General features: G+C 43.1%; 1 protein-coding gene across 1 annotated transcript in view; it reads left to right on the top strand.

The window, feature by feature from the left end:
* COL26A1 (collagen type XXVI alpha 1 chain) overlaps positions 1–23,429 on the top strand; it is a 180,410-nt gene that overhangs the window by 110,814 nt on the left and 46,167 nt on the right. Inside the window, exon 5 of the mRNA XM_026861666.1 lies at positions 14,791–14,832. Within this exon, the coding sequence (XP_026717467.1) occupies positions 14,791–14,832 (42 nt within the window). The remainder of the gene's footprint in view (positions 1–14,790; positions 14,833–23,429) is intronic.

Raw genomic sequence — 23,429 nt, 5'->3', positions numbered from 1 at the left:
GGTTGAATTCCTGCTACCTTTAATGAAGAGTGACTGCCAGAATCTAAAGAACTTTTCCTGCTCCCCTACAGACAGCATTGCTTGTTCTGTCCAACAAAAGGTTGCTCTTCTCTTAGGATATTTTTTTTCCTTTCTGTTCCTCTGACTCCAAAAAGTATAAATTATTTTAGTGCAGAATTTTTGGAAGGTTTTCTCCCTCTCCCCCATTTCCTGAAAAGCTTGTATACGGAGTGAGACACTCATAAACTTTTCCGAGATAAGAATTTAATTTATTTACACTTCATTGTTCCAGGCATGGCTACAGACTGGTTTGGAAATTTGCTGTTCCAACTTTAACAGGTCACTGCATGGAAAGGAGCAGCTGGATTTTCCTCCAGAGTAGCTGTCAGCTGTTGGAAATCTCTTGATACTTCCCTGGCTTCTCCACATTCAGCGTTAACTTCTCCTTCCTGTAACAGGAATTATGCTACGTGCTGTAGACTCTTTAGCTAGCAAGGGATTAAAGCATAGGAAAGGAATATGGCATCACTATTGGTTTCTGGTGGGGCTGGCAGAGGCTACACCATTGCTTTGACTCCTTTTCACCGTCATAAGGGCAAAGTGTAAGAGAAAAACACTCTCCAAGTCAAGAATCTCACAACGTTTCTGAAGTAACTTCTATGATTCAAGCAGGCAATGAATTCACAGTCAAGAAACGCAAACTCTTCTGCATGCTATTACATTGCTTTTCCTTCTCACTTCTTCCCCTCTTAAAAAGAGCCTCCTCCATTACGTCATCAGATGTTCCAGTCAGATAGGTGAGGTTTGAAGGCAGCAGCCCCATTTCTCATCTCACATTGAGTATATGACAGCGTAAGTCTGCTGGCTTTCACAAAGTTAGTTCCGATTTATGCAGTTAGAATGACCCATATGTTAAATCTGTATGTTGACACAGGATACATAATACAGCCAGGTAACTTTGCCATGAGAACGGTGTTTTGGTGTTGCTTAACTTTCTTTAGAATATAATGGTGAAAACATCATATTGCATTAAGTAGTAATTAATTAATCTAAGCCGCGAGAGAGAGAAATTCAAGCAACTTTCTCCTTAGATCTGGATGTTTTACTGAGAACTAAGAGTGGCGTAACTGGTGACATTTTTGAGAAGTTGAGCTGTTGGTTGCCTCTTTTCTCTTACTGAGATTTGTCCTTCAACACCAGCTAAAAAAATTTGAAAGCAGGTTTTCTGCTTAATCTCATTCTTTTTATGAGAGCCCTCATCAGAGTGCTTCTTGCTATGAACTCTGCACTGTAATTTGTCGGTCTTGAATGTCTCAAAAGGCTGTGGGCAAAGCTGTGATACAGAAACTGCAAAATGCAGGGGTGTCCCATGGCAAACAGTGCTGTAGGCTACTGTCAGCTTACAGTTTTGTGGGGATTTGATTGATGGGCATTTTGCATATAGTCACAATTAATACAATGTTTTTGTAGAACCAAAACTCATTATGGGAAGAGAGTAAAGTGAGAAGGGGAAAGAAAAGGGAAAAAAAACAGTAGACTTACCACTGCTGGTTAGCAGAACTTGCAGTTTATGTCCTGTGAAAAACATGTGAAAATAACTCAAAGTCGGGAGGGAAGAGTTACTAGCCATGACATCATTAACTCAGTTAATATAAAACTTTACGCTCACAATGGAAGACTTAGCTGATGGTAAAAGGGGGTGAATCCTGTCTTGGTGTAAACCGGCATGGTTCTACCGTGGACAAAATATTTGCTGGTCTTTTGTGTGGTTTTGTCCAGACCAGGAGATCCTCAGCTCTGCAGGGTAAGCACGATCCGTTCCTCTTAGCCTTTCAGGCTTAGCTTTCAGGCTAAGATACAAGAGGAAGGATGTAAAATTTGTTCCTAGCCGTATAGCTTGCAAGTAGCTTGAAGAAACTCAAGATGAAGTTTCTGGATTCTTTTGATGCATTGTTGCCTGCTTTTAGGCACTCTCTTTCCTATATTCTGCACTCTGAGCTGTTCATTCAAAGGGAAGAAAGAAAAAGCAGTTTCCTCTGGTTAAGGCACTTACTCATATTTCTAAGATCCACAGATGCAACCCCCTGAATGGCCGGTTGAATTTGAGAGCCTTAGCTCTCCCCAGAGGATGTTAGGGGATCATCGTTCACACATCTAGCTTCTGTAATGATGAATGGGATTATTAGAGAAAATCCCCTTGTGCATCAGTGAATCTAAAATCATGTGGTTCTTTTGCCTATGCGTTTAGACTCCAATTCACAAAATAAAACAGCTGGACTAGTATAGGCAAGGCCAAGTTATCTGGGGGAGGAGTACATTATATTTTGCTAGCAAAGTGGTCGTAACTTGGGTAGCATTTTGTGCTTTGTCCAAATCTAAAGTTACCTTTGTCTATGTGGGGGAAGGTGGTCACAAAAAATATTCCGAATAATGATTGTTTTTAAAGTTTGTGTCAATGTTCTTGTATGACATGTGACTTTGTGATACAACTTTCCTTCTGAAAATTTTCAGTGTGCTCAGAACATTCCGCATCCTGGCTGATGCTTGTTAATTGAAAAATGATGAGGGAAGTTGGTAGCCCTCTACAGAATGAAATATTCCGTGGACATCTGGTGTTAGATGCAGGTATCCAAGGGATGTGAAATAAGAAAGCAATTGTCTGTGTCCCCAGGGAACTGTAACCCTGTCAGTGATATTTTCTGTTCAGTGAACGTAGCAGGGAAGGGTCCCTTCACTTTTGAAAAGTATGGACCATGTTAGTGTTGGGGTAGAGGATTCTCCTGCCTACACTGTGAGCGAGCAAGAGTTGAGGCCACGCTGTCTTATGCAAAGGCTGATGTAAATGGAGCAATCTCTCCCATCCAAATGTAAACAGGAGGTGGCTGGGCAGATATTTCAGCCACTGACTAACTGAAACATCAACTGAGCTTCAGAGATTAAAAAAATGTAATTTACCCTCCTGTAAGCAGAATGAGAATTCCATATGCATTCCCATCCCATGATTTTGAGTTAATCTTCTGCTGGCTTGTGATTTCTGAGGAGCTATAGATTGAATCCAGGCACACTAGCTAGCTAAGCCTAATTTCTGAGTGGGGGTTATATTTTTTAAAATAATTTTTTTCCTTTCAAATTCCTTCAATACTAAAGGATGAATGGATTCTCAGGCACTAATTTAAAATACTGCTACTAATAGTAACAGCCTAACATGGATGCTATTTGCCAAAAGCTGAGAATCAGCTACGATGAAAGATGAAACTGCCCCAAGTTTCTTGGCAAAAGTGATGTAGGCAAATATTTCAAAGGTCATTTCAATTTTGAAATTTTCTTCCTTGGAGATTGTGCTGTGGTAACGTTTGCCTTCTAGATGTTATCAGAGAAGCACTGGAATTTCATAGTAACTGAAATTAAAGAATTTTAGGATGTAGAGTCTGGCCGTTAGCGATATCCCCTGTCCTGCTGTTCTCATTAGCCTTGCTGCTCTTACAGGCATTTGCTGATCAGTCTGGTTCTAACATTTCTCAGTGAACAGGTTACATTGCAAGCTCAAAATGATTTGGTTGTCCCCAGTCACTGCTAACATGCTTGATTCTTGTCCTGTTTGTCATCTGTTGGCCCTGCAACAAGCTTTTGTGGTTTAAAAAAAAAAAAAAAGCATATATAAACCCAATTTTACTTGTGTTCTAATTGACTTAGCAAGTTAGTGCTCCGTTATTTAACAGCAATGCTTCAGTAGCATCAAGAGGCCACTCGGACCAGAGCCCTGTATAAGCACTGAACGAACCCACAGATACATCAGAACCTGGCAGATGGCATCTTCTGCAGCCCTAAACATTCCCTTTTTCTACATGGGAATAATGGAGACCTTGAAGCACTGCATCAATAGATTTGCTGAAATGTGTCTTATGTAAGGAACAGTTACTAACAGTGAAAACTTTTCTCTCCCAGTTTATTTCTTCTCTCTAAGGCAGGGCTGCCCAACTGGTGCTTTCTGAGACCAGCTGAGTATTTGCCTTGAAGTCTGATTATTTTTACCATGCTTCCTCGGGTAAGCCTCCTGCCAAGTGCACTTTCCTCTGGCACCATGTGCCACTTCTGCTGACAGCATGGGAGCTGCTGTCCCGAAAGCCTGGAGGAGTGAGCTGCGATGTTGAACGAGGGATTTGTGATGTGATTGGAGCTGGTGTTGCTGTTCCAGACTTGGACTGCCCTGCTCTGGTTGGGACTGGAGCGGACTTGCTTGTTTGAATGCAGTGCTGGGTTTTGTAGAGCTTTTTTAACAGGAGGTTGTAGCTGCCTGATTGCTTCCCCAGGTTCTGTGCAATGTATTTCTTTTTCATGCTGAAACCAGCTTGTAAAGCCTTCGAGTCCACTATAGCTCAAGGGTAGCAATGTAGGAAAACAAATATCTTCTAAGTTTTCTGTGCACCTTTTGATGCTATCCTGATTTTAATGTTGCAAAATATAGTTGCAGAGAATAAAACTGTTGCTTTTGGTTATTAGATGAGTTCAGTAATTCCAACTTTATCCATTATTTCTAGTCTCGAATTCTGACCTGTATCTTGCTGGGGGAGCAGAAAGGCTGTAACCCCAGCACTAGTAGGAAATTTATTTTCACATGCAGCTTTTTCACATGCAGCTATCTTGGATCTTGTTGCCACTCTCAGGAGCATCATCATCATCATGAGAGCGGCTCTTGATGTGCTGTGCTCTTGCAGATGGCTGCCTCTCCTTGGGGTATCTTGTACCTCAGTGAGGGAGAAGTGAAATCTCTTTTCATTGGAAAATGAGGGCTTGTGTGAAAGCTTTAGCTTGGAGAATGGCCTTTTGTAAGAGGCCATGAAAGGAGATGGCTGCAAGTTGACCTGTTCTCCTAGAAGTCATCAGGTGGCTTCTCTGATCTCCAAACCACAAATGAAGTGCCTGTTTCTCTGAGCAGATGAAAATACCCCAGGGTATGGTCAAATTTCTAGGAAGTTTCAACACCTACTTACCATGTTTCTTTCCTTATCTCCCTCCAGCAATCAGAGGTCATGTGGAACCCCTTTTTTTTATGGAGTTGAGCCACAGATTGAAAAACCCACTGCAGTAGATTGTGAGCAGGTTTCTGTTTTGACTTTTCAATTTATATCACTGAAGACAAATTTTATTAGTAAAATCTTGGGCAACTCGGCAGCGGAGTTTTAGGGTCTGACTGGGTGCCTGGAGCTGCATTTCTTTGAACTGTCTTTTAGAGTAACTGCAGCTGTATAAATGGATGTAGACTGTGGAAAAAAACTATAAATATGGCTTTATTAAGGTGGGTTTTTAAATCAAAGTGACTTTTTGAAATATTTTAATGAACTTTAAAAACTATTTTCCGTTTCTTTCCAAAAGCTATGTTACTTTTCAGCAATGTGGAGGGAGGGGGATGTTATTGAAGGGACTGTGGCCATTGCATATATGGCAGTGGATGGGGCAGTGCCTTTTCCATGAGCGTCTTTAACCTTGACCGGACAGACAACTTAAAATGCCCAGGGGCTAGCATGCCTCTTCTGCTACTAATTTTCATGGTGCAAAATGTAGCTAGGTTTTCTAGGGCTAGACAAATACTACTGGGATGGTGTTGGGGGCCGAGGAGTGAGGAATTTGTGGGCATTTGAGACATTTCCTGTTGCCCTGCAGCTTTTTTTCAATGGGCAGTGGTGGATTGTGCCTTACCAGGAATGTGACAAACTCACTCAATATATGTTTTCTTGCTAGAAGTTAATTGAAAACAATGATTTAGCACATAAAAAATGTGCTAGCATAGCTTGATGATGGTTTAGTGCCTTATATTCCCCTCATGTTCTTGTCACAGATAGTTTAGACTCTCTTGGCTTAAGTATGCGTGGCAGGTATCTGAAGTCCACAAGCCAACTGGTACTTTGAGTTGGCTGTCCTGGGATTTAAATGTGGGTTCAGTAAGCACCACTGAACTCTTGTTTCCTTAGCAGCTGGGAGCTAATGAAACTGTAGAAGCTAGGGCTTTGCATCAGAAGAGACACATCTATTCCAGCTTAAACACGGCTCCATCTCTCCATGTATTGATGACTCCAAAGCTGGCTTCAGTGAAAACCAAAGAGACTTAGACTGAAACGGGGCAGCTGAGAGAGTGGAGCAAGGGGTAGGTGGAAGGGTGTGGGTGGTCATTGGAAAGTCAGGGCTAAACCACTGGCAGTTCTGTCTTGCTTATTCTCTGCCATAAGGGCATGTCTTTGAGGAGAACACTGGACAAGGTTCTTCGCTGAAGCCCAAGGCCACAGCATGAAGGAAATAGGTCAGAAAGCTTCTCAATAGTGGTCCAAAGAGAGCACGAATGGCTGTGGTGGAAGCAGTTTTCCTCTCGGCACAGACACAAGGATATGTGCACATGTATATGCATCTGTGTAAATGACTGTGTAAAAGAAAAGGCATGGGAGTATGTCATCCAGAGGTGGTCTGAGCTAGGATTTCCATTCAGCGGAGCCTGACGTGAAGAGGTTTTGTAGCAACCACAGCGTTCTGTTTCAGGAGGCAGAGGCGTTCCAGGCACACTGTACCATCATGGTAAAAATGCCTTTTTTTTTTTTTTTTTTTGGCACAAAGGTAACTACCCCTTTTTTTATTCAAGTGTCACATTTTACCCGCTTGCAGTTTCCTGCTTGTATGTTTTGGCTTTTGACCAGGACCTCGGGCTATGTGTGCTCATCTGGTTTTGATAAAACATTGAATTTAGACAATACATCTTCTTGGACGTTTCTTCCTGTTAGATTCAAGTGTGATACAAAGCAACCAGTACTTGATCAGTAGCAGACACTGTTTTTATCAAGCATTGTTGGATGTTCATTAGCCATGAAAGGATTGTAGAGAAAACTTTCCACAGCACAGACCAGTACAGGTAGGTGCTTCCTCTTCTGAGCTCTTCTTTTAGCCACTTTAGCAAAGCCCTAGGCTGTAAAGTATGGTGCCCTTTAGAAGTCTGTGTTCACATACTAGGCTATAACATCTCAATTATTTGGCTGGTGTTTATCTTGCTTCTTTTACAGTCTTGTTAGTTTGTTAAGAGAGATAAAATGCTTGTGAGAGATTGAACAGTGGCAGATGAATGCGAGTAGCAACCTTATTAAAAACCATCTCCTTATCCTGACATTTAGGTAGCACTTAATGAACATGACAATTTGCAGTGAAGTAATATATTGGGTATAAAGCTGAGTAAAAATAGCATTTCTCATGGTCTGCCCAAGGAGTATGTGTGACCTCTGTTATTATAGTGAGTCAGTCAGTCTCCATAATACACTTAATATCCCTAATATATGCAAGGAACGGTTGTACCCATCCACACTCAGTAGACAGTGATCTAAAGGATGAAGAATGGTATTCATCTCACTGAAATTCATCTGTCTACCTGTGCATCTAGTGCTCATTTACACCAGACATCTAGGCTCCCCCTCGGAGGAGGGGAGGTGGAGTAGGAAGATGTCTGAGGGATGATTTGCATGCCCGGCTGGCAGTAGGTGCATTTCCACTGTCACCACATGATGCAGCACTGTGGTAGCCATGCTGAGTGAGCTTGGGACGGCTGCTATGTCAGTGTGTTGGCACCATCCCACTTAGAGAAACTGCCTTAAATCCGAGCACTGGAGTAGTTCTGCCTGCCAGCACATGTAGCCTGGTCTGTAGACATGGACAGGACAAACCGCTGGTAGCGTTGCTTACTCATTAGCTCAGGGTTACAGCCTGCCCATAGCCCTTCTATCCTGCTGTATTTCAGTGCTGTCACACCAGTAGGCATACAGTGTCCAACTCACAGCACTCTTACAGCAGGAGTGGTTTGTGTGTGGGAGAACACGAGGGAAAGGGGTGGTGGGTGAAACTCCATGGAAGCTGTCCAGTTAACTAGTTTCTTGTGCTATTGGAAGGCCTGTATTGCACAGGAGGATAAAAGATACACAGACTTGCAGACTGCCGTCGTCAGAGGTTTTAGCCTGACCTCAGGATCTGACAGACATGTTTATCCAGCGTGAGAGAGGCTGGCAGGCACCATGTGGACCTCTTTGTTCTCAGATTTTTTATCTCTTCATGTCTCATCTCCCTCCCTTCATCGGGTGGGCTGAAATGGGAGTTGTGTGCACTCTTCTGCAAGCTTCCTGATAGATCCGGTTAAAATACCTCATTCTTGTAGCACGTGAGGGTTGAGCCCTTGAACCTATTCAGCTGGAAGGTTACAGTCCTGGAGCCTTCTTTCTGTCCTGGTTCTGGATTATGGGTATTCAAAACTGAGACTCAACACTTAAACTTTTATGAGAAAGGCTGGTAGAACTTAACACGCTATTTGGTATTCAGCAAATTTTTGCTCAGTGTGGAACTGAATCTTGCAATCTTAAATACTATACTCCAGTAAGTAAATGTGATAGAATCCTATTTAATTTGTATGAGTTGCACCCCCTAGAATTCTCTAGGCTGCTTGAACCGACTACAAGCCAAAACCCAGAACTTCTTTCCTAATTTTCCAGCTGTACAAATCCATCCTTGGATATTAAACAGAATAAGTCTTGGTATACATTTTCTGTCTCCTGTATCTTGACCAATTTGCTAGAATTATCAAAGATCTGGTTCTCAGTGTGTTGTAACTAACAAGTGTATTTTTCATCATATCTTAATCCTCAAAGGCAAGAGATAACTCTAACGGTAAGAGCTGACACTGAAACACGTGATCTACCCCCATTAGATCTGTCTCTAGGTCCTGAGATTAGAAGGCAGCTGACAATGTTCATTAATGATACATAGGATGAAGGGGGAATCCTGCTTCTACCCCCTGTATTGATTATTCCACTGATTATGAGATTTTTTTTTTTCCTGGTACCATATGTATATGGAACAAGAAGAAATACAGAACAGAGGTTCCATTTTTTGAAGCATCAGTCATCTAAGCCATCTCTGATTTAAAAAATGAAGTTACTTTTACAGAAACCATACAAAACCGTGTCAAGACTTATATGAAATACTGTTGTGTCCTAATAATAACTTCTAGCTGAAAAATCTTGGCATCCTGCAGTTCAGGAAAGGGTTTTAAAATTCACCTTCAGTTTTTGGGCAACAGGCAAAACATGTGGCTCTGTTTAGGAGCTATTTTCGTTAAAGCTTGACAATACAGGATGATAAAATACAGCTGCATTGTTTAAACTTTCAATTTAATTTCTGGTTTGTGTCCAAGTTGTTTCATCAATATGGCGCCATTCATTTCAAAACAAAGCTCTTGGAAGGGTCTCCATTACCCCACCACTGATCAAGAGGGTGTTAAAATGTAGAGCCTAATCATGTTCTTGGCCTGTTTGGAATTCCAAAATTGCATTTTTTTAAGTGTCAAATTTGCAATCAGGGTAACTTTCCATGACAATTAGTCAGAATTATTAGAGCTTTTGTTGCCAGGGAGTTATAACTAATGGTGGTGGTTCACTTTTCAAGGCTCTGTCAAAGGCAACATATATCTTGAAGAACAGCCATTTGACTACAACATTGTCTATACTTAACTGCACCCCAATGTCTACTACTGTTACAGTAATTTTTATCCATCCTTCAGGTCTGAGTTGTTGCCACAACCTCTACTGCAAGCTCTGCAGATATAATTAACTACTGAGTTTTGCCTTGTTGCAAAATGGGATTTGTGAAATTGCGACATGAGAAAGTTCATCCTTGAATGTTTCACTCAAGCTTTGCTTGGCAAGGGCTGGTACTTGAAAGGCCATTAATGCTGCTGATCTGGCTTTTTGCTTTGAATCTTTAAAATGAGCCAAACATAAATATCTATACAACATTTCTGGATGAACACTCTCTCTTCTCAGTCCGACTGATACCTCACAGTTTAAGTACCTACTTGTGTATTAATGTTGAGTATGTGCTGAACTTGAGATATTTTCCCAGTCAGGACTTCCTTCTTGGTATAGCTCTTAAAAAGTGGGGGAAAAAAAAAAAAAAAGAATGAAGGAATAAAAAAAAGATTAAAGGGAAAAAAAAACAAACTGCTACCACAACAAATCAAAACAAATCCAAAGCCATGTTACAGCTAACTGAGCTATCTACCCTATGCTATCTTTTTCACTGTAGACCAGTTTTTTTTCAGACACATGCTACTTTAGCCTGAATGCTGATGCATGAGTGTGTGTGCTAACCGAAGAGCAAACACTTAGAGAAAAGCTTGCCTTGTCTAGTGTGCAACATCTATTTTAGAGGCATCTGTTTAAGATGCAAATGACCTTCTGTTGGCCTATTGGTGTCAACAGATTTTTGTCATCAGCTTCAAGCTTTAGTTAGGTGCTAACTGTAAGAGTGCTGTCTGATACTGGCAGACAACGACTGTGTGTTCATCTTTGCACTTAGTTAAATGAACCCCTTTCCAGTGGCAGTCAAAATTTACCCCCTTCACCATGCCTGCTGCTCCACCCCTGCACTGCCCTTTCTGTTCTACGGACTCGAGCATCTCTCCAGCCACATGGTTTAAGGAAATGATCTCCCTGAAAAATAATGGGTGAATTCTTTTCATATTGGGTTGTTTTTCAGCTATCTCTTTCCTATCTGGTGTATTGTCCATCTCTGAGGTGTAGACACACTAATTCTTAAAGCAGAGGTGGCAACTTAAACCAGTTAAGCTTAAGGAATAGTGCTACCTGGTGTCAAACTATCACCTCAGTTTTTAACCAGGAAGCCAGAGCCTGCCTTTTTAACACATACTTAGAACATCTTTTTGTCCACTGACATGTATTTACCTCAATTGCTGTGGGATCGTTTTTTGACAAAAAGATCTGGAATACAGCTTTATTGATACAGGGTCCAAGTTGTTCAAACCCCTAGTCCTGCAGAAATTTTGGCCTTGAAGAAAGAGGGAAGGTAATCAATTTTGTTTAATTAAATCAACCTAAACTAATTGTCAGCTAATAAAATAGTGTCGGTCAGGTAATAAAACAGAAATGAAGATTAAAAGAGTAGTTGCCATGAACAGGTGGTAACTCTGTTTCCAAGTTAGACCACATTACTCTCTGGCACAGGATCTCTGAGAATACCTCATATTCTAGTTTTTTTTTTTTAAATGTTTATGAAACTTATAAAATATAGGGCTCATTTTATAACCAATTTTCTATCTCACCTGCCAAGAGCAGTGGGGGTTGAGCCAGCACGAGGCGGATGCAGAGTTTGAGGCAGCTGTCCAGAAATGGATTCCCTGTGCAGGGCTGTGGAATACATTTCTACCTTTGATTGGACTTTCTTTTGTAATTGTGATTTAGTTTTCTCTTTCTTGTTGCTGTTACAGAAAAGACATTGTAAACATTTTTTGTTGATGTCATTGATCTCGACCTGGCACTGTTGTGCAAAGGGAGAAACTTCCTATGCCACACTGTGGATGCTGTCTAAGCCTAGATGGACCTTAGTAATAGGATTCCTCTGGATTTGGCCCTTGGTATTTCTGTTGACTCTGTAGTTCTTGCAGAAGGCATAAAACATTTCTCTAATTTTAACTGGAAAGGACTGAACTGGAATCTTTATCTGCTCCTCAAAGTAGAAGCAGAACTTGGTGGTTTGTAGTTGCTGTTAATGGTGGAATAATGACAGAAAATTTATTGCATAGTGGTTATTATTCAGTTAATACTGTAAAACTATGTGGTTCTGAGATTTTTGTTATGGCTTGCAGTTAGTTTGAAGGCTCTGTGGTGATGCAAGGCTTTTGGCACCAAAGTGACTTGTTGCACTGTCTGTAACTTGTATCTCATACCTGTTTTCTCTGACTACCCATTCCCAGAAATCTCATGCAGGATGCACTTGCTTGCTCTTCTGTTAAATCCTGAAGCCTGGTAAGGCACTGAGAGGCTAAATTAATTGTCTCGTCCACATCAGTCCTCCTTCTGAAGAGTGTACATTCACAAAACAGTGTGCTGCATTTTGGGGTTCTGGCTGCAATGACAGTATCAGTTAAAAGGGGATAGCAGAGTTCTCCAGGACAACTCCCCACCTGAAAGTTTCAGCTGCGAGTGCACAAGACAAATGCTGTGTGACCTTGTAGCCTCCAGCATCTTGTTTGGGGGCTTTGGTTTTCTGTCATGTATTGCTTTGGGACCTCAGGTTGGCCAGAGCTGGCCTTAGGGTTTTAAAACGCAAAGCTTGGCTCTTGCTTCTCTGCACTACTCTTGCATCTGATGTGCCATTCCCTGACACGGAGGGCAGCTGCTGTGGTCCAAGATAACTAATTTCTAGGCCCTTTGAGATTTGCCTGTGATGCTTTCTTTGGGCTGGTAGCTGACTTGGATAACTGAGCTTTGCTCTGCCTTCTCTCAGAAGGCAAAGGATAGGAGTTCCCTTGCCTGGGTGTCTTGGAGAGGTGGGGAAGGTGTTAGAGCTGCATCCCAGTCCTCACTTGCAGTCATGTGTCTGCTGCAGCAAAGACAGGGAGCAGAGACTTTTCAACTTCTGTGAAGCAGGGCGCTGCCATGGCTTAAGAGAGGTTTGTTACCTATAGCAAGAGGTACCAGAGTTAGAAACCCATTAGATTTGGAAGGGTCAGGAACTGGAGTATCTGGAGAGAGGTTTCTGTGGGAGGCCAGGACTTCCCTGTCTGGCACCTGCAAAGTTTCTTTGTGAGGCTTCAACTACTGCTCACGTAGAAGCAAAACTGGCATTGGCCATGCCGCAGGAAGGTTTCAGTAAGTACCATGTGTTCTATCTTTGCACTTACAGTAATGCTCAGATCCAGCCAGGTTGCTGCCCTGGCTTAGCATGTGTCCTAGATCCCCACTTGCCTGTTTCTCCTCTGCAGCCAGAGCTGAGGTTGCAGTACGTGCTGACAGAGCTTGGAGCCAGCTGGCACTGGTAATGCTTGCAGAAAAGGCTGCAGCATGGCCAGCACCTTCTGCGACAGGATTTCCCAGTGGCAGGCATTGCCTCCCGGCTCCCAGTGCTCGAGTTGGTGGGGCTAGAAGTGGTGTGAGTGGTACAGCACACGCTGTGATTGCTCATCTGGCCAAAGCCGTGGTGGGGCTTTATGGGAACATCCCCTTGGTTGCCTGGTCTGATTTACCTTGTCCCTGCTGATTGTCGCTTGAAACCCAAACCTTGGGTTAAACAGGCTGAAAACATTCCTCACATGGGCAATCCTGTGAGGGGCTTGGGGGCAGGTCCCTCTGAGACAGGATTTCTTTAAGAAAAGGGGAATAAGATAGGGCTGGTCCATTCAGGGCCATTTTCTGTTCATCCATGTCACATATTTGCCCAGCATTATGGAAACAGCTGCTGAGAGTCACACCAGCAGCCAAGTCTCTCTTTACTTCCCTCAAAGGACAGTTCAGGAGGAACGTAACCCTGGTGACTGTGGGACTGGACTTGGCCTGTTATCACTGCTTGTGTGCTTTAAAGCCTGAGGTGACACAGAGGGGCTGGAGGAATATTAAAACATCAGCCCTCCAAAGGAATCTGTGGGTTTTAGTGAGTGTCTGAGGTTCTTAAGGGACTCTAGCCCTTGTCCAGACTTGCAGTGATGTCATTGCACCAACATCTCTGTTCCTCCCAGCGAAGGTGAGGAGGAGGACAATCAGCAAGCCTGCTGCTCAGCTTTCTAAGCATCTGCACAAAACCATCTAGGACCTCAAACTAACAAAAACCACATTCAAAGCAATTATCTGATCTTGTTTGTTGTTTTTAGTGTGATGTTTCTAGACACTGGTACAACAAACACACGCTTGTAAAATCTTGTAACAGTTGTTTGCAGTTAGTATCTTCAAGATGATTTTATGTGTGCTGATCATGACTAATATACATCACTCCAGTGTGACCGTCACCCTCCAGTGCTGCGGGAAATTTTTGGTACTAAGACAATTATTTCTCAGCTTGTTTAGAATTTTTCTTTTTCCTTTTTTACCCTTCTATGCAAGAAAGCACAGATACCGATTTGCTCATAGTGTTTTCCAGATGAAAATGCTTTGTGGTTCACAGACTTAAATAATTAGGTCTTTGCAGGCCTCAGAGTGGTTTACACAGACGGCTGGAGTTGTCTTCTCTGGTTTTACACTTGGAGATAGAAAAATCTCTAGAGGCAAGGTTAACCAGCCCAGCTCACAAGCTGGCCCCAGCAGACCCGGGGGCAGACACCCTCTCTGTACTCTGGTTTTCTAAACATTACGAAATGCTGCCGTGCCCATTCTGATGACAGCCTCCCTGCTCCCCCTACCACCCAGCCTGATTGTTTCTCTTCTGGTTGGCACAAACTTGGTTTTTAGTGTAGGCACCAGCAGCTGGGAAGGTGCTGGGTTCTTCCTCCCATGGCTCAGCCAAAATGATGGCTGCTGCTCGCCCTTCTTGAACCTGGGACCATTTATTTCTCCATAGTGTGCAGCTGAGGCAGTGACTGCCGTTATCCAAAACCAAAACCAACCCCAAACCCAACCCCAAGCCCCTTTTACGTTCAGCCGGAATGGATTGCTGCATCCTGTTTCATTCAGTAGGTTTTTCTGTGGTTGTATTTCTTGGAAGCATCATCTCCAATAGAGGCATGGGGCTTTTTTACAGGCTGATTTCAGCACTTTGAGAGCACGAGTGTGTGCGTCTGTGCATGCATGTCTTGCTGTGGGTGGGAAGGGGGGAAGTGCTGGCAAGAGTGCAAAACGAGCCGAGTGGGGAGAGCGAAGGCACTTTCATTCCTTACCAAGTTTTGCTCCACAAGCTGAGTAAACTTTTTCTCTGCTGAACCAATGCTGTGCAGGGCGGGGGTTTGACATGTTCCCAGTGATAATTGCCTTGTCTCCCCCTCCGCAGGTTCTTCTGGCCGCCAGCACGGTTACTTTTCCAACCAGGACCGTAAGTGGGCAACATGAACATCACAGAAAAACAGAGCCTGAGTGAAGTGGGGTGCACTCCTGGGTGGGGGGCTGTGGCAGCCAGGGGTGCCCTTTGCTTGTGGGGGGAAGCATACGGGAAGGGGTCTGTGAGTCTGTCTGCTCGTTGCCTCAGATACCTGGAGGGCAAGGAAAAAGGGAGCTGGAAATGCCCTGCTCCTCTTAGATTCAAGGAGTTGCCCAGGGAGCACCTGGGAAGGGTCACCCTGCTTGCAGCTTTCTTGTTTTCCCTTGGGTCAGTGTCTGGGAGGGGACACCAGGCTCCACAGACCCTGGGTCTGTCCCAGGATGCCTGTTGTGCTCTCCTTCTTGCAATTAAAACTCATCCCTTCTGTTTTCCCTGCTCATGCTCCCCATCAGTCTTTGGGGGTGGTATGTTGAGAAGAACCAGAAAGGGTTGGCTTGGTGAAGTGAGTGCTGCAGAGTGCTCCCAGGGAAGGTGGCTGTGACACTGCTTCCAATTGCAGGCTCTTATGTTAGGACAGAGGTTCATCAGCCACTGACATCCAGCAGCCTGGTGCCTCCCTACATCCGAGTGTTTGTGTGACACTCGTGTTGGTGCCTCTGAACAGCTTCCCCTGAGAAAACTGAAATAGTTTTGAAGGTTGAAAGTGAATGAGAGCTTATTTGTTGCTTGTCAGTGCATGAAATCTATGTCTCCAGATTGATGGTAAAAGATGAAAATCAGGGACCTTTGAAGCAGCACATATGCTGAGCAGATGAGTTACTCCGAAGGGCCTGTTTTGTGAAAGCAGCGGTATGCAAGGGCATGAAGAGCTCATGCTGATCTGCCTCTTTGCTCTCCTTACTGAACACATACTCAGCAGAAAAATGAGTGTCCCATAGTCCAGAAGCTCCTATGAAGTCTTAAATTAGGACAAGCATCTGTCTTTCTGCCCCTACCTCTGTTGGAGATGTGCTTCATGCTCTAGCATCTCTCTCTGTGTGTTCATCTCTCTCTGTGTGCTCTGCCCACGGATGCCCATTACAGAACGTGCCTCTGATTCCTCATTAACTGGGGTTGTTCAGCATGGAATTGGCTGGTCATTCCAGGCACAACTGCAGTGGGCAGTAGCGAAGCAGGGCAGAGATGGCAGCCCGGAAAGGATCTGCCTCAAATCTGCAGCTCTGCATCCCTTGGGTGGGACCCTGACATGGAAGATGCCCAACACCTCTTCCCAGCGCTCACTGCAGAGACCAGAGGGCATTCAGGGTGTGTAATGACTTCAGGTCCTTCCTTAAAATTCTTAGTTCTTATTGTATCAGGAAAAAATCAGTGTCCAAATAGAGAAGTCAGTCCCAGCCCTTCTGGGAGAGAAGGATCCTTCAGTTCCTGTTTCTATCCTCATTCGCTTTCATATTCTCTTCCATGGTTGGGGATGCTATTGCTTACTCCTCTCTGGTACGTGGGCATGTCCTGGCACACGAATGCACTTCTTATCACAATGACCCTCATATTGCAACTGCCACAGAGGATCTAAACGACATGTCCAAGAACATGCCATCTGCATTTACATCTAAATCTTCTGCAATCCTTATTCTTACTCCTGCCACAGGCCAGTCTTGTTGCTTCATTGTCTTTTTAAAGTGCTGATTTGTTTCCTTGGTCTCTCTCCACTTTGTGCTTCAGTTTCTCCCTTGGTGGCTGTGTGCTTTTCAACATCTGCCCTATTCTGTGGCTGTAGAGGGCAGGAATAGTCCTGCCCCCAGCACATTATGGTCCTCTGAGGAGACAAGTTATTAAATTATTTTAAAATGTGGCTTACTCCATTGCACCCTGCCATGCACCCTTAAGGTTTCATCCAGGTAAAATCTAACTCATGTTACTATTCTGTTAACCTGACAGTGGGAGTTAGAGAATATTGGGGTTTTATAGTTTGTGTTGTTTTGGTTTGTTTGTTTTGTTTTGGTTTTTTTTTTTTTTTCTGACTGTGCTAGGAATTCTAATTTTCAACAATTTGGCCCAAGATTCCTCTAGTTGTCTTATGTTTGAAAATGTTTCCCTCTGTCGTTTGCTCTCAGTCATTTAGCTTCCAAATAATACACTGATTTTTAGGATGTAGGGTAAACTCTTTGGAAGTATGGGGCCAGGCAGCAAGGCAGAGATGTCTTGCCCCTAGTGTGGTTGAGATTTGCTCTCTGAGGCCTGGAGGGGGAGGTATTCTGAGGTGAGCAATGAAATGTGCAGAAGGGATTCCACAGCTTCCCTGGAAACTAGATAAAAAAAATTGTGTGGTGTGGGGTGTACATGGCACCATATGACATGAAGATTTTCTCTTCTCTTTTTTAGAAGGAAACATGCCAAATAAGTAGAGAACAGGTAGACCGAGGCCAGGAGCACTGTAAAATTAGCCTCTTCCAACTGCAATGTTCATTAACTTTGATATAGGCAGGACCAAGAGGGAATAATGGAGAGCTAAAAGTTAGATCTGTTTTAAGTTGCAGTAGAGATCTGACTGCAGATGCTTTTCTCTTTTCAAACTAAAGAAGCTGAAAATTTGCCATTTCAATCCAAGTGCCTGGATTGCTTGAATTGTGTCATGGGCTCTTTCTACCCTTTAGTGTTCTGCATCCTTGGGAATGTCACTCCAGGCATCTGTCCCACTGTCTTGGGCAGGGTGGGAAGGTAATATGGTGTTACGCTTATGTACTGGAAGTGCTTCAGAAGTGTGAGTTGCTGCTGTATTTCTAGAAGGTTTAGAAAAGCCTGTCTGTTTTCTGTAACACTGTGACATTCCTCGTAGGCTCATAAGCACTATGAGAGAGTCGTGCCCAAGTGCAGCAGATGCTTCTGGCCGCACTCAGGCACCTTCGACCCTACCCAAGGTGGGTGTCTCTGCCTGGTGTTTCCTATTGGCTCTTTCTAAGTAATCAGCCCATCAGAAACTTCAGTTTCAGGGACTAAAGTGGAATTTAAACTATCTGAATATAGTCCTTTGTGTCAAATCAAATGATTTGTTAAAGTGAGGCCAGATTTTCAGGGAGAATCAATCTTTTTTATTAGATCAACTGATGTGGAAAAAGCAGACAAACTTTCAGGCTTATTAACCCTTCTTCTGGCCTGTGTTTGTATTACAAGAATGGAGGGACCTGTCTACCAGGGGAGACTGCTTTAGGATATGCACTCACACCAACTATTCCTCAACAGTCTTGGTCTGAGCACAGACAGACCTGGGTGGCATTTTTGGGCATGCTTGTATGTTTTTTTGCGGGGGGAGATTTGTCTCTCTCTGTGTTTGGACACTAGATGTTACTACACAACAAATAATGGGCTCTGCTCTGCAGCTGACTCATTGTGCAAGTCTGGGGCTAATTACTGAATCCCTCTGTGCCTCAATTTCCATCTGTAAAATGTCACAGATGCCCACCATTCATAAATCGCTTTCAGATTTCCAGATGAGGTGCTGTGTAAGTGTAGAATAGTGTTAGTTTATGCATATTGTGCTAGAGTATAATATAAAACACATGCAACAGAAGAGCCTCACAGATGTGTCTCTTTCAACTGCGAAAGGCAAGGCCTGGGCTGATGATTTAGCACAGCACTAATTGGGCTAAAACAGGAGATTGATTTTGTACTGATGCAATTGTCACCCTTGAAGTCCTCATTTACCAACAGTTTTTGGAGATAGCCCAGTTTTTTCCTATTGAGGAAAACTGTAGTGTCTTGGGTTTTGAAGCACAGCAATTTATAGCAAATGTCGACGTTTTTATAGCAGCCCCCACGCTGGCTGTCCTCACACTTCTGGAAGGGGACTGTTCCATTGTTTATTTTGAATGAGCATCTCGCTTGGCCTGTAGCTTCACTTAGCACTTTTTTGCTGCCTGCAACCTTTTGGTCATATCCTACTCTCAAATTAGGCATTCGACTGAGACATTTCCATTGCCATTACTGGGTGTTGCATGCACAGGAATGCCCATTTATTGATAAGAAAGCTGTTGTTGTGGCTGCAGAAGAATGAGCGCCTGGCAGCAGTTCAGCATTAAGTCTTCTCAAAGTTTGAAGGATTTGTGGACTGTGATGGTTTGGGTTCGAGCAATTAACTTTGGTGAAGTGCTTGAGACTGTCTTCCAGACACATTTCATGGAGAAAGATGAACTTAAACACTTAAGAGATTTGATTTGATGAAGTGCCCTTAAGTTTCCTGATTGTGCTGTTGGGGCTATGAACTCTCACTGTGTATGAAAGCTAGGAGCTCCTTTGACTGCAGGAGAATTATGGTTGTTCCTTCCAGTTGCAGTCTGGCCCTGTGCTCGTTTGAAAGTGCCAACTTCACCCCTATTGCCAGCAGCACCGTGTGGCAGCAGGCACCAGTGACTGTGCGTTGAGCCTCTGAAGCTATCCTCTAGCTGTGTAATTTTAAAACCCTGGCATGAGCTGATTTGCCCCGCGTATTGTTGTCTGCTGCTCAGAAGTGATTACTGATGCTGAGCTGTTGCGAGAAGAAGGTGCGGGGTTGGGGGGTTAGGGAGGGGTGAATGTGTCTCTGGAGATATCCGGTTCCTTCTTGGTGTATTGCAGACAAATTGCACCATTCTGTATTTGTCCATTTTGGACTTGCTGGCTGTTCTCCCCGTTCCTCATCAGTGCTCAGAGGGAGGGTCAAAATTCATTGTCAAATCCTCCACAGCTGTAAGAGTAACATAATATTGAGGCTGAGTGCATGGGGTGACAGGCGTGGGAGAGAAGACTGGCTGACGCCCAGCCTTACCCAATGCTTGCCATGTTCCAGGAGAAATCTCCCCTGATGCTGGGCCTTCCTTCATGGGTCTAAATTTGCCATTTAAGGCAATTTTTAGGAGAGTTTCAAGGTGGAGGCATCTAGAACCTCAAAATGAAGCTCCTCAAACTACCACCAACATGATGGCTCTTAGGGGTCACGTGTTATGGTGCTTATTGTTGTGTAGATACCATAAATCAGAGCTAGCACAAATAGACAAATTGTGAATAAGAGCTCAGTCCCATCAGAAAGTAAATGGATCCCCAGATTTGGAAGTATTTGGTGAGGTTTTGGTTAAAAATAACAACATGCGGGAATTCTGGAAAACAGTTTGATTATGGATATCCTCTGATTTTTCATTCTAGAAGGAGTTAGAGAGGTAGCCTGGTGGAGCTATTTTGAAGAGATAAAAATCTGAAGCTGAAAATAAAATGTGCCTGGTTAACCCCAAGTGGATATTTCCTTTACTAATTTTTCTTCATCCAGAAGTTAACAAGGAAACAACAAAACCAAACCAAAACTCTAAGTCCTTTGCACAGCCTTGTGCTAGCCACTAGTCTGATGCGAGCGTTCCCTTGTTCTTCACATCATGGGGACAAAGTGATATGAGGGATTTGCAGGGTCTCCTGACCCTCCCAGTGTCCCTGAATGTCTCAGAGAACAAAATTTCAGATGCAGAGAAATGTGGAGGGGATTTCTCTTTCGGCTGCTCAGATCTATAAGGACCATTGAAGGGCTCAGGGGGATTTAGATAGAGGCCAGCAAAGGGTAATTAGCAGAATTAGGCAGAGTAATGTCCTCAAGAGACTGACTATCTTGTGTCCTTGAATCATTTCACCTCCCGGGTGTTGAGTGAGACTCATTAGCCTTGTGCAGATCAATGGTGTGTTGAACAAGGGCTGTGGGGTGCCCTGCAGACCCCCAGGGAGGAGTGAGGTATGGGCAAACCTGAAGCAGAAATATTGATGTGGGAAATCAAAGCTTTTCAAAAACGCCCCTGGCAATAATAGTAGTAATCATCATCATCATCATCATCATCATCATCATAGTGCATTTGCTGTAGAAGACATGGATGTTGTAGAAGGCATAAGTAAACACAGTATTTTGATGAATTTCTCTGAATTCAACCCATCCTTTTCAGTTGCTTAAACAATTGTTGCCCTTATTGGTCTTTCAACTAATATGATGTCTTGGCTAAAGGAAACCAGTGCTGAATGTTCTGGATGAGGAATCACTAGTGCTTCACTGAGCATCCTAGATGTAACATGTTTATGAGTTACAGGGACTCTGTGCAGAGAGGAGACGTCTAACCCTAGAGGCATCTTGCAGGCTGAAGTGTAATAAAACTCAAAGCAGGGGTAGAATTTAATGTCAGAAATCCAAACTGGAAACAAGATGCATTTTTTTTTTTTTATAGAATGGTTAACTTTGGATGCAGTTCACTAAAGAAACCTGGGTTGTCTGGCTCTAGAGCGTCTTTCTGAAAGACATACTCCAGTTAAGCACACATTGTTTGGCTCGAGACTGTGAGAGATTCTCTGACCTGTGATACACAGGTGCAGAACCAATATTATAAGAGTCCCTCCAGACTTCACGGTGAGCCTCGATTTGAATGTTTCCTTTTGTCCTGTCTGCTTCCTTATTTCATGTTACATTACGCCATATTTTGACTGCATTTTCCCCCTGATTGCTTCTCCCAGCAGGGAAAAGCAGCCTCTTCTGTAAGGGATGTGAGACGATCTCAATTCAAGATGAACTTTCAAGCGTAGTGGGGTTCCCATGCGTGCTTGGACTGGGGTCAGGTGCCGTTAACTATCACTCCACGTGATCAGGGAGTGATAGTGGGTATCAGAGGCTGGATTTTGGTGTAGTGAGGACTGGAGCAGCTACAGGAGGAGTGTTTTCCCCTGGGAAGGAGCCTCAGCCCCTGTGGGCACTGTGCTCTCATCTTCCTTGGCAGGAAAGCATGTGGGCTCCCTCCTTTTAGTTTGGGGACTTTGAGAGTTCTAGCCCTATGTGTCTTTATTTTCTCTCTTTTTATTTGCTCTGGTGTGCTTTACAGCCATGAAGCGGTATAGTGGTGAAGCAGGGGAGCAAAAGTCTCACAGGAAGGTTGTTTTGTACAATATCAGAAGTACTGAGCACCAGTGTCACCAGTGTCACTTGGGAGCACCATGTTCAGCAGCTCCATAGACAGCAAAACTTCAACAAACTTATGCCGGATAGGTAAAATCTTTATTATTAGGGTCATTTCAGTCTTCAGGCACTATGCTGGGCTGCATTAATAAAAAGTCCTTGGTGTTTCTAAAAATAATAGGTAATACATTTCTAGCAAAACGTGTTGCATCAAAATCCAGCCAATCCCTGCTTAAGCTTACTCTGACAGATAAAGATGGATTGAACACGGATCTCACAGCTCGTGGCTGCCTGTGAATAAATGATCGTGATCTAATTCCATATGCTAACAGAGCACAGGCCTAACCAGAAAAATAGATCTTTGGCGCTGTGAAAGAGCACAAATCCCCAGGCTGAGAGTAATTATGTTTAAAATTAGTTAGTGGTGTGGGAGTGTGCATGTGTGAAATTTTAAATAAAACAATGTGAGTGATGTGACCTGTTTAAGAATAGACCTGGGTGAATAAGGGAGGGTTTTTTGGGTTCGTTTGCCAAACCAAAAAAATTGGACAGAAAAATGATTTGGAAGAAACTGAAATAGAAATTTTTAAGGTTTTGGCACAAGGCAATAACTAGAATATGGGTTTGGGCCAACCCAGATTATTTCATTTGACCCAAAGTGAACCATTTAGTTCCACTTAAGACTATTTAATTAGTTAATTTCATTTTTAATTTAAATGTTTATTAAATTAAATATTTCAAAACTTGAGTGAAGCATGTCATTAAGAAACTATGAATATAATATTTAAAAATCTAGAGAAAATATTGCAAAAATGTAAAAAATTGCCCCCATTTTTTTTTCATTTGAGACTATGTACCAAATTTTCTGTGGGTTCTTGAATAGTAGTTGTTACTCCAAAAGTGCGTTTTGTGCTAAATTTTCTTTTCATTCAGTTTTGCTCAGGTTTTTTTTTTACAGACACTTTAAAATCACAGAGTATCGTGATAATGAAAAAATATTTATTGCTTATTCAGGGAAAAAATGTTTTTTCCTGTTTAAGAAGGTAGAAGCAAGTAGACATGATAATGAAGGATGAATATTTTACAAGCAGAAAAAAATCAGATAGCAGCTCTCATAAGAAAGGAAATTTGAGCTGCTTTTTAAAGACAGCCAGGCAAGTTAAGGGTAAGGGTTATTGTAATAGAGATATGAGAGAGAGACATTACAAATGGAGAAATTTGGGCAGTGATTGGTGTCTCCTGGCAGAGATGATGAATTATCTGTAATGATGGTAAAAAGGCAAAAATATTCTATAGATGTTCTGCTTCCTTTTGACAGACAGCCTACTAACTCACAATTCACAGGTGCAAATAGAACTTTCCATTCCACAAAACCCCGATGTGAAAACTCGAAGAGAACAAACCCTCTTTGGTCAGTGAGACAGTCTTCAAATTTCTCTGAGCTTGCAGCTCCTTATTTGTGAGATACTTTAATTATGCTAATGGTCATGCTGAGCAAAAGTCATGGGGCTTTGTCAGTGCTGGCTTTGAACTTGGGATTAGAGGAACTGTGTGTTGAAAGTGAGTAGCCTATGGATTCTGGTAGTTTTTTGACCCAGAAAGGGGCAAAAAGGAAGATGCTCTCTTGCTCCTCCCTCCTTCCTTCCACGTTTGCGCGTGGGTCAGACCTGGCCTTGCCCAGCCACCTCTGTACTGCTGAAGGAGA

Source organism: Athene cunicularia, assembly GCF_003259725.1.
Source record: "Athene cunicularia isolate RWA chromosome 19 unlocalized genomic scaffold, athCun1 chr19_part1, whole genome shotgun sequence".
Taxonomy (NCBI): Eukaryota; Metazoa; Chordata; class Aves; order Strigiformes; family Strigidae; genus Athene; species Athene cunicularia.
The sequence above is the reverse complement of the archived record's forward strand: the minus strand, read 5'-3'. Positions and strand labels throughout refer to the sequence as shown.